This window comes from Cataglyphis hispanica, chromosome 9, assembly GCF_021464435.1.
Source record: "Cataglyphis hispanica isolate Lineage 1 chromosome 9, ULB_Chis1_1.0, whole genome shotgun sequence".
NCBI classification, from domain to species: domain Eukaryota; kingdom Metazoa; phylum Arthropoda; class Insecta; order Hymenoptera; family Formicidae; genus Cataglyphis; species Cataglyphis hispanica.
The window spans coordinates 1,567,486-1,583,447 of NC_065962.1; the positions used below are offsets into that span (position 1 = coordinate 1,567,486).

At 32.8% G+C, this 15,962-nt stretch overlaps 1 protein-coding gene across 1 annotated transcript in view; it reads right to left on the reverse strand.

Moving 5' to 3' along the window:
* Positions 1 to 8,683, reverse strand: part of LOC126851849 (uncharacterized) — a 33,908-nt gene extending 25,225 nt beyond the window's left edge. Inside the window, 1 exon segment of the mRNA XM_050596187.1 lies at positions 8,600 to 8,683. Coding sequence (XP_050452144.1) covers positions 8,600 to 8,683 — 84 coding nt within the window.
* Between the last annotated feature and the right edge of the window lie 7,279 nt (positions 8,684 to 15,962).

Sequence of the window (15,962 nt, forward strand, 5' to 3'; positions counted from 1 at the left end):
ACAAGCGTTTGAAAAAATAAACGTTTGTAAAAAGTCAACTGCGTTCATTTATTATTGGTCATTCCTTTTCGATCGTTATTTGTTGTTTCACCATAGTATGCGCCCCGCGACGCATACTGCGACTATACAGTTTGTAAAAAAAGTCTTCAATGCAGGAATATAATGCAGAATAATATACCGATATGATTATTGCATATGGAGCAACCGGACAAAATGCTCGAGCCGCGGCCCATCTCTACGCGAAGCGATTTTCCGAGTGTTAACGACATCCTAATTATAATGATTTTTAGATGTATTCAACGCGCTAAAAACTCGGGAATTCTTATTCCAAATCATCAAAATGCTGGTGTACCAATGCATTACGGTGTAAACGATGAAGAAAGGATTTTGAGAACATTTGAAGAGAATCCTGGGAATAGTGTGTCATGTCGCTCAAATGCTCTGCTTATCTCGACAAATAGTATAGTATACCGTACTCTACGCCGAAACGGGTTGTGATCGTATCCTTATCGGCAAGTACAATAACTTTTGGCGAGAGATGAAGAACAACGAATCTATTATTGTGAAGGTATTATCTTATTACTTTCAATTAATATTTTTGTTACTGAAAAAAAAATAAATATTAACAGTGAAACATACACAGGGTTTCTCGCTCAGTGTCGGCAAAATGATTTTTTCCCCGATCGAATTTTATGGATGGATGAAGCAACCTTCAACCTGAACGGTGTATTTAATAATTTTTTATTATGGGCGGAAGACAATCCGCACGCCGTTCGGGAGAGCACGTTCCAATATCAATGGTCGATAAATATATGGGCCAGAATAACAGCGAACCGAGTCGTAAGTAGTAAATTTTAGTAAATTAAAGAATTGTTTTTCGCAGCTTTAATAAATTACTTTATTTGCAATGTTTAGATTGGTCTTTTTTTCCTACCATCACATTTAAATGGGAAAACATATTTGAATTTCCTAAAAAATGAGTTACCGATTCTTCTCGAGGATGTACCTCTCGATGTAAGAATGGAACTCATCTTTCAATATGGGGCTCCTGCGCATTTCGCTCGCCGAGTTTGCGAACATTTAAACGCGCATTATCCGGACAGATGGATAGGTCAAGGTGGCTCAATCATTTGGCCGGCGCGATCGCCAGATCTTAATGTACTAGATTATTTTGACGGGGTCACATTAAAAATTTAGTTGAATACCGGCGTCATGGTACAGAAGCTGAAGTACGAGAAGCAATTCTTGCAGATTTTAATACCATTACGCCGGAAAAGACGTATCGCGCGACGCGCGATATTATTCGAAGAATCGAATTCTGTTTACGAGAACGAAGAAGGCACTTCGAACAATTATTACATTAAAATATGAGAGTGGCTTAGATCTATTGGGGACACTTTAAAAAAAAATGCACCATGTTATCTACCGCAAGATGATGTGGAAACGATAATACTTTCCATGTCTCGCGCGCGAAAAAGAGAAAGAGAGATAGAGAGTAAGAAAGAGAGAATAGTTCGACGCGAGGCTCGAGTTCGCTCATACATAGCCTTCATAGCGCATCTCCCATTGCTTCGTCGTGCGCTTAGTATCGCATTACAGTAGAATGTTTCTTCTCGACGCGCACTTGTGTAAGGCGCGGACTGGCCGATCTTTTTTAATGAATATCTCAATAATTATTAGGAAAATCGCAAAATGGTAAAGGACTTTCCTACTCAATTTGACATGCTTTATATGCATATGACAGGTGATTCGCGAATTATGGGACCCTGTATATTTTTAAGTATTGTACGTGAATGATAATATATATAAATCAGTGCTTTGCCAATTTGTCTATTATTCATATATTATATATGTTATAATAATATATTTAAGAAATAATAATATAGGCAAAGCATATTTTAACAACAATTTGACGGAAGGTACAATTCCAGCATATTTTTTTAGATCGAGACGCTCATGAGGCGTAACGTTACACGCGCGATCGGCGGCTCGGCCGCAGAGCCTTAAACGGTAGTGGGGGATCAAAGCGTCGGTTCAGATATCGGCCCGAAAAGGGCAACTAACTCCGAGCACTGCATTAAGTTAATAAATTTATATGGTTTATAAAACATATAGAGTCGAAATAGAAACACATTTTTTATTAAAATACTTTTTATAGTATAAACTCACAATGTTGAATAAACTTATCAAAAAATCGATTGTTTTACATATTATTAAAATAATATATAGTAAAAAAAGAATGATATAACTATAAAAAACTTATCTTTTTAAAAAAATGTAAAAAAGGCGCCAAGTAATGTGCCAGATGTAAAAAACACTTATGTAGTAATGATATCCGAATCAAGAAAACTGTTGTAGAAAGTTGTTTTAATCTTTTACAAAAAGTGATATTGAAAAATTGCGCGCCAATTAATAAAAATTTATGCTACAAAATTTGTTGATTATTATTTCTATCATATTAAAAAGATACTATATCTAAATTGCAATGTCTTTTAAAATAAGTGAAACATATTTAAGTATAAAAAAATTTTTAATTAAAAAAACTTGGTGTTGCTAATTAATCTATTTGTTACATTTTGTTAACTTGCAAAATATATATTAAAACCAATAAATAATTAATTTAATTTAAAATTATGTTTAATTTAGTTTAATTTACCAATCAAATCTATCTAATCTATTAATCTATCTAATCAAAATAATTGCAATGCAAATCTATCAAAAAATACATTAATTTTAGCATTTTGTTTAGTTTAAGAGAGCCAAGTTTTTTTTATTAAAAATTTTTTTAGACTTAAATACGTTTCACTATTTCACTGTATTACTTGTTAGATTTATTTGCACAATACCTCATATTATGTGAAAATTAGTTGCATCAATTATATAAAAATATTATTATATTAAATATTTATATTTTATATAAAAATTTATTAAGTTTCATACAAAAAGCATGTATCAAAAATAAAAAAAGTATATATTTATATAATAACTTAAAAATCTACCAAAATTTCAATTATATTTTAATTTTAGTAGATTTTTAAATTATTATATATATATTTCAATTATATTTAGAAGTTTTTATACCTTGCTTTGATATAAATTTGTCTTATGCGATTTAGAATTTATGAGAAATTTTTTTCAATATAAAAATAATTATATCCCAAAGCCTTAGATACGTGCATATTGTGCATTTAGTTATTTAGAAAATAACTTTTATTTTAGCTATACTATTACTTTAATTATAATGTGATTTATTAAATATAATTTTTCTTAATATTGAAAACAATAAAATAAAAATATTTTATAGCATAAATTTTATGCTTTTAGCGCATTTTTGATATCATTGTTTTATAGGAAATTTAAATAATTATTTTATAATTATTTTCATTACAGAAGTATATTTATTTAAAATGTTATTATTTAAATATAATATTTTTTCACATAATGCGTGTACTTATGCCTTTTTTACCTTTTTTTAAAAAGGTAATTTTTTTAATAATATCATTTTTTTAATAATATCATTCTTTTTTTTCATCAAAATATAATTCTTTTTGCTTATTTTTATTTTTACATTATATATATTTATTTATTTATTTTTATATTTATTTTTACATTTTCGTTACATATTTTTATGTATTTTTTTATATTTTTTTATTTTTTGGTTGCGGTACTTTTACACAATGCATCTCGCCGTTACAACGCGTAATCTTTGCTTCGCGTGACTTGGCGCGAGATGAAGAACTTTTTTTATTTTTCACTTTTTGCGATATATCAATATCTCTTAATATTATTTCATGATATTTTTATTTCATCTATTGCATTATTGTATTAAAAATTATTAATGTCAATTATCAATTAAATTAACCTTGCCTAATAAATCGCCTTGTCAAATTAACCTGTCATTCATTAATATCAAAATCTTGTCAAAAGCAGGTACGAACAGTAACATCATAAAGCGCCATTAACGCAATCTTATGGCAAACGCTTCAACCGTACAAATTTTTGTACATGCGCATTGGGGACTTGGGGCGGCGATGATGACGGAGACGTATCTTAAATAAAATTTTAGACATTTTGACTTTCCATTATATTATCTTCGTTCACGATATAGGTAGAAAAAAAGTAAAGATATTTTTATTACATAATTCAAATCCAAGCTATCAATTGAGCCTACTAAAAATACGATCGATTCAGCCGTTATTGAAGTCCGATAATCTAATATACTCGCACCTTGCCGATTCGCGAAGATACCCGGAGTGCCTCGCTGCTTCGCATTGAAGTTGCGCGAAACTACCGTGTCTCTTGATTAATTATATAAATTAGAAAATTACTGACAGCTCATACTTTTTTATAAATTTTTAAATTAAAAAATAAAAAAATTAACTTAAATATAACAATAATATAACTATTTAATATAATCAAAAATATTCATTCTTATTTACGCTCTATACTTCTATATTTTTTGATGAATAATCGTTGTTATTCATGTAGTTTTATTATTAATTATATAAATTAGAAAATTGCGGACAACTCGTACTTTTTTATAAATTTTTAAATTAAAGAATAAAAAAATTAAGTTAAATATAATAATAATATAACTATATTTAATATAATATTCTAAGAATAATATTTTTAATAATAATATAACAATATTATAACTTTTTAACTTTTTAACATTATTTAATTTAATTTAATTGCATAGCCATTGTTTTGCTATTTTATATTAATTTGATTAGTAGGCTTTTGGCACATTTTATTTTATGTGAAATAAATCATCTAATAATTTTCAAACTTAATTGATAACAATTGTTAATAAGACTTGCATAAGGAAGATTTTTATATAATGCAATTATAACTGAATTATACTACACTCGTTATAATCATAGAGTCCTTAAAGATAGAATCTGGTTAATTTGTTTTGAAAAAACATGGCAACATTGTATGTAATGCAAAGCAATTATAATTGTGTTTGTATAAAAAAATATTTCTTATGCAAGTCTTATTCACAATTGTCATCAATCAGATTTGAAAATTATGAGGCAATTTCATATAGAATAAAAATTGTCTGTACTAAAGCCGAATACCCAAATCAATATACAATAGCAAAACAATAGCCATTTTATTATTAAAAATTAAAAAATTAAAAAGTTTTAAGTTTTATTATATAATTTATATTTTTATAATATCGTATATTATTATCTTAGAATATTATATTAAATATAGTTTTATTCTTGTTATTTGAGTTAATTATTTTTTATTCTTTAATTTAAGAATTTATAAAAAAGTACAAGTTGTTCGTAATCTTCTTATTTAAATAAATTGTTTGTAATTTTTTATTTCATTTCTTTTTAAGTTATTGTTTTTCCGAACAATTTCTATTGGTTCTGCCATGTTTTTATAAACTTTGTTTCGACCAAAAAAAAGGGACACGCATTATGGTCAGATTCAATTCCGACTTGCAAAAATGAAGGCTTTTAGTTTAGCTGCGGTTATCATAGTAATTTTTCAGTCAATCAACTGCTAATTGCAGAGCGTTGCTAATATAACTCAGAAAAACGCTAGCGCAATCTTTCGGCGAAAGCAACAAATGGACATTTTATATTATACTATATATACATATATTTGTTGATGATAAGGACGACGTGGACGTTTTTTAAACAAAATTTTTACATATGGAACTTTGCATCACAAAATCTCTGATTATAGATCAAGTAAAGCAAAAATTAAGACATTGTCTTTATATAATTAAGACCCAAGCTATCCATTAAGCCTATTAAAAATTCGATCGGCTAAGCAGTTACTGAGGACCGTAATTATGAGGTACTTGCAACTGACTGACTTGCGTATAGATACACGGTGTCTCGCTTACTTGGCGCGAGACACTATCGTGTCTCTTGATGAGAAATAATACTTTCTCACTGTTCATAAAAATTACTGATCTTTATAAATTATCAATCAATAAATTCAATCGAACATGGCTGATGGGATTCCGCCTTGAACTATGGTAAAAACACGTGTGAATGTAATGCTGGTGCGATACCTGTCTCTCATAACTCGGTGTGAGTCTTTTTAAGACATCACAAACAAAACAGAGCTGAGCTGAGCAACCTCAATAATTATACGGAGGATTTCTTTCATCTTGGCACACTTTTCAGACTTTCGAGCAACTACTTAATCTGACCACGGCTGCTTTTCGGCTGGATTTGGCGCCATCATGCAAGTCATCAGATCATTCATAAATTTCAACGACGATATGAACTGCTGCAAGGAAAGTTCTGCTTATCCTAACTCATTTACTTCCACCCTTGACCTCAATGGCATCAAAAATTTTGTCTGCCAAACTCTCCTCCGCCAGAGAATAGTAAAAAAAGGCGAATGCTTGAAGCCATCCAAGCATTCGCATTTTTTTACTATTATGTGAGATCTCTCCTTTCTCTCCTCTATGGCAGCAAAAACGTCCTCTAATACATAAACTTGACTTTCGTATTTATAATAAATACGATCAGAATTCTATATCTCCTTTTAGTCCATATGAAAAAAACAAATCAATATACAAATCTTTGACGATTTTAATAGTAACTCTGTTTCCTCACTCTTTTCGGCAAACAATACGAATATCAACATACCAACCTATCTTGCTCTGTTCCAACAAATATTCATAATAAGTATCCGAATGACTCTGCTGAGCCTCGGATTAGTGTCCTTGCTTTCGGCAAGCGTGTGGCTGATCGCATCAAGGGCTTTTCTTCGGCCTTCGACTTGCGATCTCTGGGCAGAAATAAATTCTGCGTGTCATTTGCTGAGTGGTCTTCTATCAACAAAAATAAAATTCGTCAGGAATTTTAACAGCAAAAAAAACAACTTGTTTAAGTTCAAACCTTGGTTGGCTTATATGCTCAACTACAAGATAATTAAACAATTATTAGAGAAATTGATGACGATGATTCTGAAGAGGACGCCAAATTGTTCATTTGCCCTCCCCCAAATTGGGATTCGCTCTAGACCCCTCCGTTTGAGATTTTTCGACTTAAGCGGAAAATATTCGGGACGGAGACAGGCGTGAGTGCTGGTGGAGGCGACAATGATATGGATAGCAACCGAGTGCATTTAGAACGTTCGTCCAGAGAGTCAGATGCTGTGAGTTTTGCCAAAGATTTGGCCAATTGGCTAAAATGTGTAGGTCGTCATCGAACCTCTACCTGTATGAGATGTGGCTCCAACAAGCCATGATGCTTTCCTATGCAAATCGAATGATAAATACATAGATGATAGGTGTCTAGATGTATTATCTACATGCGTTCTAAGCTCCCTAATATCAATATCTCACACCAGTCTTTCAGCCCTGATTGCCCTGTATATTTACGCCAAAGAAAAATATCAAAAAGTTTGCTGCCTTTCATGACTTGTCTCCATTGGAGGCTGGGAGGCTTATTGACAAAGGGAAATTTTTTCCTCCCCTTTCCTCGGGTCTTAGTTCATCACAATCGGATAAAACCAGTCGCAACAAACCGTCTAATAATTGTCTTCTTAAAAGAGGGGAGGGGTCTGAGGACGGGGGTGGCAATGGTGTTCCTCGCATAGGACGGGTTCTTCCCTCCTCCTCCTGCGCCACGGGGCGCTCTACCTTTCATCCTTCTCCTTTTTCCTCTCCTCCTTCAGGGAGAGACACTTCTCCCTTTTCTTCTTCTCGTCTTTCTTTTTCCCCTTCCTCTCAATCTAATCCAACCCACCACGCTCCTTCGCTCCGGAAATTACCTCCTGAATCTCTTGGGGGAGATAGGAACTCCTTTCACATAGCACATTTTATCCCTCTCCTTCATACATAATACAATTAATGACTGGGTGCGTGAATGCCTTGACAAACATTTAATTCTTAAAACTCTTCACCACGACATACTTACAGACAGATATCTGACAGATTAATGACTTACTGAGACGCACCTTTGATATAAACCTAAATACTCGCAACTATGAGCACAAATAATTCCAAATCTTCAATTGATATTATTCAATGGAACTGCCGCTCTATGGTGAAACGAATTAATAACACTTCATACTTGACAAACTGCTATATCGCAATATTATCTGGCCGTGTGGTGGGTTCATTCATTACCTTACGCGGTGCCATTAATTAAAAGAAGAAGTATCGCAATATTATGCGAGACATATAGACGAAAACATTCATATCCATTTCTCTAATCATGTCCTTGCCTCCTGCGATCGCAATAGGCACAGAGAAGATGTAGCTTTGCTAATAGACAAAAAATTTAAGTTTACTATTTTACAAGACAATACCTTTGAATTCAGTCAAATCTAACGCTATTGAATATATTTTGGCTGCGATATGGAGCGGAGGCAGCTCTTATCTTCATGTAGGCTCAGTCTACTATCTTCCTAAGAGCTCTTCTTTTTCGGTTTCTCGCGACGATCGATCTAATTTCTTAGCCACATGCGCTGGATACGAGCCGATTGTCCTTGGCGGGGATTTCAACGGCAGGAATCCTCTATGGGATTCTGCAGCCGTTGCCTTTAACTACGAGGGTGAGAGGATTGAAAATGCTATCTCCGCTTCTGGTTTTGTATGCTGCAATAGCTCGCTTACTTGATCCTTTAGGAACCTATCTTCATAGCCAGTCGATCTCACCCTCGTTTTCTCCGTCCTTTGCCAACCAATGCTCCTGGTCATTATTAGAGAATAAATTTGACAGCGACCATTTTCTCATCCACATACGTATAAACGATATGTCCCTGACCCCTTTCTCTTGCAGGCTATCCTTTTTCGTTGTCCGCGTAGACTGGAGCATTTTCGAACAAGAGTGCAGTCTCGCTACTGCCCATTAGCAGTTAAATTCACAGACACCTAATCATACCTGTAACTTACTTATCAAACGAGGAGGCAGATGCTGCCGCAAAGGAATCTTTGCTTCTTCCCGATTCTTTCCACACGGAATATATCATCCATTGGACGTTCATATAATCTCTATAGCTCTATGCGATATCTATCTCAACAATTGCATAGATTTCTAATAGAAATCCATATTATCTCCACAGTAGATATCGTCTATAAATCCATCATGAATCCATTAGACATTTGTTGGATGTGTAATAGATATATACACATATATTTCTAACAAAATAAAATTTAATTTTTAAGTATTATTTAAATTTTTCAATTAATGTTTTGAGAAAAAGCTTAAAATTTGCTAATATTATATATATATATATATATATATATATATATATATATATTATTTATAGACAATTCAAATTTTTATTAAAAATTTTTATTAAACTTTAAAATGTGATCAACAAGATTTTAATATTAAAGGTAAAGAATGTTCTTCAATATCAAAATTTTTTACAGAATCCATAATATATAATATTATTAATTTATTATTAAACAAATAAAATTCTTAATTTATATATGAAAATTAAACATAACTAAATTATATAATTGATTTGTATTTTATAAAATCAAAAATATATTTTTTAGTTATTTTTTTGCACACAAACAGATAAATATAAAAAAATAAAATATTTAATTGCCTAAATAATTGTATTAAAAACAACTAATATTTTGATTTTATGAAATATATTTCTTGTGTTTGATACAATTAGAATGCACACAAAGATGAGAAAATAATATAAATTCATAAAAACAATTTATAAAAGATAGTTTAGTTTTTAATTTTTGTAGAAAAAGTATCCATAATAAATCTGCATCAAAATCTAATTATAAAATTGATGTAATCATCTTAAATTGTAAGATGGTTACATTCCACACAGATTAATAAATCTACCATTAACTTCCCAACATAAAGACGTTCGTCCAAACTCATTTCATTAACATCTCAAAGACGTTGCGCATAGCGTTGTATTAATATTCATATAATGCCACAAATAATATTGTTTTTATTAAGGATCTAATATTATTTTAAGAAAGTAATATTATTTTAAGGAACTTATTTTAAGGAATTAATATTATTTTTATTAAGGAACTCTTACAAAAAAATATTATATTAACAAAAATCGATTAAACACAATTGGTTTTTAATAACTTTCATCGTTTTTTCACCAATAATTAAATAGTTTAAACTTCTTTCTTTAATATATATGGAATCTCACAAAAAATCCAAGATTAAATAAAACGAAATAAAAAATTTCTATTAGTGTATTTTTGAAAATATAAGATATATATTCATTTTAAATAACGGATAATTTTAACTTTTTCGAACATTTATCTGAGGAATGTCTCCTCCACGAAATTTTGAACATTGCAGTAAAAGATTATAGGGAAATTATAAACTAACATTTTAATGGTCATATTACTGTTATATACTACTTTATAATAAACTCTATTTTTTTAATATTGTCGGAAGTTTAATGAATTTCAGTAATCTTACACGCAATTATTTCGCGTATGCTAAAATTATTATAAAACTATAAAAATTCGTTTAATATTAATAATTGAATTTAATGTGCATGTTTCCATATATTCAAAATAATTATTTATTTAATATTTCATGAGAAATGTTATTGCGCGCAACATTCCAAAAACTTTACAAAAAATATACAATAACCACTAGTTCATTTGTTTACCGTTATGCGACGCGCGATGCATCTATCTCGCAGTTGAGATTCAGTCATGAGAATTATATAAAGCTTGCAAAGACCAACTAGACATAAGATTAAAAATGTAACTATTTATTTACTTTCTATTAATCCGATTTCTGGTACAATCCCAACATAGGGAATTCAGATATTAGAGTGATTGTTTCTTAGAAATTGAGCAGATAAATATCCGAAAAGGTTCCAAAATCATTGTTCATTCTCTATTTAAGATGTAAAATTATATATATATATATATATACATACATACAGGGTGTTCCAAAACTACCGGATTTATTCTTAATAGCAGATTCCTGAAAACATTTTAAGACGAAAATCCTAATACAAAAATGTCAAGGCTATAATAGCTTTTAACGGGAAACGATTATATTTTATGAATGAGAGGGCTGAGATTTTGCGCGTTCAGGAATAAGAAGTGAAAAAAATGCTCTATAAATGTGACTTTTTTATGATATTATGTATGATGTTATCGTACAAATTTACAATAACATTGTTATTATATGTTTTGCCGCTTCTCTACGCATTTAGTACATTCTCTTTACAAATAATGAATGCGAGAACTAAAGACATCTCAAAAATGATTAAAAATTTGCTGCATGTTTTAACTTCAGCTATCAACGTGCTCGATAAATATTACTATGAAGGTATCTACTATGCTATGCGAGACAAATAAATTGTAACAGATTCAAATTTAACATTTATTTATTTTACATTTTGCAATATTTTAGAATATGTTTGCAATGAAATACAAACATACAAAAACAAAATAAATGATTAAAATAATTAAATAAGTAAATAAAAATCTAACATATTTAACAAATTTTAATTTAACAAATTTTAGTTTAACAAATTTTAACATATTTAACAAAATTAAGTTGCAAAATCAAATAAATTATAATAAATAAACGAACAAATCTCTAAAGAACTTTTTAGAGCTGACATCTCTAGATTATTTTTTACGAGGTCATATGAAAGTATATATTTACAAGCGGTAAATTAATAATCGCAAAAAATAGAAAAAAAATTATTGAAGCAATTGCTATAATAACGCTAAAAATGATCAGCAACAAACAATTTACTACAATTATGCAATGATGATCATTTTGAATATTTATTGTAATTAGTTGATTTACTTTACAATTAAAATTTATTAAATGTTTGATTTTTAATTAATTATTAAATTATTTTCTATTAAAACGATTACAATTTGTATTTCACCACAAAATATTGCAAAATGCAAAACTGTGCGCGAGTTTAAAAAGTGGACGTGTGAGCAAGCGTGCTGCGAAAAGTTCGAGCGCGTAGTGAGCCGAGCCATGGATCGACGAGAGCGCGATTATCGTAACGCACTTAATTCTCGGACAAACACAGTATATACACCGGTATGTACAAAAACGGCAAGAACGTAATCGTACTCCACACGCGGCAGATAAACAGCTAAAAATCGTCTCGGATTATATCCGGTAGTCACACAATGGTACTGATGCAAATCAGTTTCACACGGCGAATTGTCGAAATATCACGAATACGCAAATACGGACAAGCGTCGATTGCTCTGTGCGGACTACCCCGAGCTCGGTCGTCGGCTTTATAACGTCACATCCTTCTCGAAGGATCCAAAATATTCTCGAATTTTTAGGACTTCCACCGCCAATTTTTATTCGACTTGTTTGTCGCAATTCCGATCTTGGATCCTTCGAGAAGGGCGACGATGTTTATTTGCATCGTGCCTTTTCGCTCGGTCGCGAAAATGCCGCCTCAGATTGGGCGCCAGTGACGACTGCTCGCGGCGATGTGATAGGCGCGCAATGACGACATATCGATCATCTCGCATCGTGCGCATGGCGATGACATGCCGTGCGGCAACCGCACGCCAAGTCTGAGAATGCGGATGTTTGCATTCTCAAACAAAAACAAATAAATGTCTAATCTAATTCTATTTATTTGTCTCGCATAGCATGTCATAGTAAACACCTTCATGATAATATTGAGCGACCACTTTGATAGCTGAAGTTGAAACATGTCACAAATTTTTGCTTGAATCATTTTTGACACTTTAGTTCTCGCATTCATTATTCGTAAAGAGAATGTACTAATGCAATGGGTAGAGAAGCGGCAAAACATATAATGACAATGCTATTGTAAATCTATACGATAATCATAAAAAAGGCATCCCATTTATAGAGCTTTTTTTACTTATTATTTGGCCGTGCCTGAGCGCGCGAAATCTCAACCCTCTCATTCATAAAATATAATCGCTTTCCGTTTAGAAACTATTATAGCCTCGACTTTTATATTTTCGTCTTAAAATTCTAAGAAATCTAACATTAAGAAAAAATCCGGTAGTTTTAGGACATCCTTGTATATATATATATATATTGTTACGTCCGCGCGTCCACTTCGAGTTTTATTGAATCGCGCACGTCACAATTCGCACGCACACTCCGCGTCATAAATAACAACACTTATTGAAAATAACAGAAGGAACTTTAATATAGGAACAGAACACAGAATACAGAACACAGAATACAGAACACAGAACAGAAAAACTCGATATAAAAGGAGAACGGGATAAATCGCGAAAACGTTCGCACGGAATCGAATCCGTCGCGAGACTAAGATGGCGACTTAAGACATTCAAATGTCAGCCGTTGTTATAAACATCTCCCTTAGCGATGCGTCAGGGAATCCTCTCCCGAAAACGGTACAGCACACCAGCACAGGCGACACGCAGAGACGGACAAACAGAAGGCGACACTACCCCCTTCTTCTATAAGAGTGTCGTCCCGACATTCTATAAAATAGGCTCAAGGATTGACCATTCTTCTTTTCTTCCAAACGTAGTTTCCAGGATACCTCAATAGCTCCTTGCTCTACCCTGTGCTACTGCAACAGGTTACCGAGCACCATCACCGGTTCCAATCATATGTTTTCCAGGAACGTGAAGAAAACTGCCGAACCCTCTTTTTTTTTTCCTTGTCCTCTGCTCTTCGCTTTGCTTGTGGTAGATTCGTCATGTCGCTTCATGGAAATCTTCGGAGGAGGGAGGGGGGGGGTATCCACTGTGGATCAGGCATCCTCAAAGAAGACTCCCCAAGCCCCTGCCTCGGCATTTGCCCTAAGACCCGTCGGAAAAACCACGGCCCAAAAACCGCAGGTGAGGCAGTCTTCAACAATAAACGATGTACTCCTCTGTATGCTTCACACCATAGTCTCCTTCAGCATCTCATACCATATCCTCATACCATACCATATCCTCATACCATATCCTTTGAGTCCCTTCGAAAGTAAAAGAAATTAAACAAAACAAGTAATAAGAATCAAATCCGAATTGGGTTTCGGATGTAATCAAAAATATCTAAATATGTCTCTCATGATGTGAGGCTAGTCTATCTAAATGAATTATCTTATTCCTATGCTTCTTGGACTTCCGAATACAATATACCACGTCGTAACCTTTTAACTACTTTATAAGGGCCTTCCCAATTACTCTGTAATTTGGGAATTTTTCCTACAACTCGTCGAGGATTGTACAACCAAACTTTGTTTCCTGGTTCAAAACGTAAATGACGAGCCTTTCGATCATAAAAAGCTTTCGACCTCAAAGATTCCATATTTAGACGTTGCCTAACCCCATCATGAATTTCGTTCAATTTTCCTCTCAACTTTGAAACAAAACTTTCTTCCGACAAATTTACCTCATTCTCTGGAGGAATACCGCGAAGAAGATCCAAAGGTAACTTCAAATCTCGGCCGAAACACGACGACAGCAGGAAAGACTCCTGTGCTCTCATGTCTAACAGACTTATACGCTAATAAACACATCCCTATTCATCTATCCCAATCTCGTTGATTATCTGCAACAAACTTTGCTAAATAATTAACTATTGTCTTGCCGTTCGACTACACCATTTGACTGAGGATGAAACGGAATCGTTCTTGTCTTTTTAATTCACAAAAAATGCGACAACTCTCGGAACAATCGCGAATCAAAATTTCTTCCCTGATCTGTATGAACTTCCGACGGAACTCCAAATCTAGAAATTACCTGATTTACAAAAGTCTTCGCTCTAACATTCTTCTCTAACATTCGCTCTAACATTCTTCTCTAACATTCAAATGGAAATGCTTCTACCCACTTAGTAAAACAATCTGAAATAACTAGCAAATATTTATTTTTGGAAGAAGACGTAGGGAATGGACCTACAACATCTAGCTGAATCCTTTCAAAAGTCTTCATCAAGGAACTCCGGCATTATAGATTTGCATTTCAGATCTTCCTTTATCAAAAGGTCCCCTCTTAGCGAATTCAGCAGGATCTACACCAATCCTCTACATCCTGTTTACAAGTGGCCCAGTAAAATCCCTTCCAAATTTTCTCAAGAGTCTTATTAATCCCGAAATGGCCACCTGGAGAATCATGAGCTTCTTCTAAGATTTCTTTAACTCTTTTTTTCGGAACTATGATCTGGGAAACACAACTCTTCAAATTCGGAGATTTCCACTTCCTAAACAGAATACCATTTCTCAACTCCACAGAATCCCATTGTGACCAATAAATTTTAGTGGAAGAACCTTCCGAAACGATTTCCTGCCAGGAAGGACGCTGCCTTTTTTCCTTTCCACGAAGAATCTTTACAATTGTCGAATCCTCTAATTGATCTTTCCTCCAACCCTCACAATTATTCTCCCTAAAAATCATTCTTCCAACTAACTCTTTTTCCCTCGTATCTAATTTATTACAATAATTACAATTTGTTTCTTCACAAGGACGCCTTGATAAACCTTTGGCGTAACCGTGAAGCTTCCCTCTCCGATGAATGACTCTAAAATTATATTGTTGAATCCGTTTCAGCCAACGCGCCATCTGGCCTTTTAAATTCTTAAACGACATCAGCCAAGGCAAAGAAATATGATCGGACCTAATTACGAATTTACTTCCATACAAATAATGATGAAACGATTTCAACGAATCGACTATGGCTAACAATTTTCGACGCGTAATTACTTTCTGATTTATTTAACACTCGACTAATATGCTATAACCTTCTCTACTCCATCTTGAATCTGAGATAAAACCGCACCGATTCCATAATTAGATGCGTCAGTGTCAAGAAACTGCCTTTCAGCCCTCGGAAATGATAAAATAGGAGAAGACACAAGTCGTTTCTACAAAAGCTATCTCGCACTGCTTAGTCCACACAAATTTCATCAGATTTTCAGTTAGCGCGAACAATGGCTTCGCTATCAACGAAAATCCTTTCACGAATTTCCTATAATATATAATAAGAACAAAAACCTAGGAAACTTCGAACTTGCTTTTTGGTTCGAGGAAC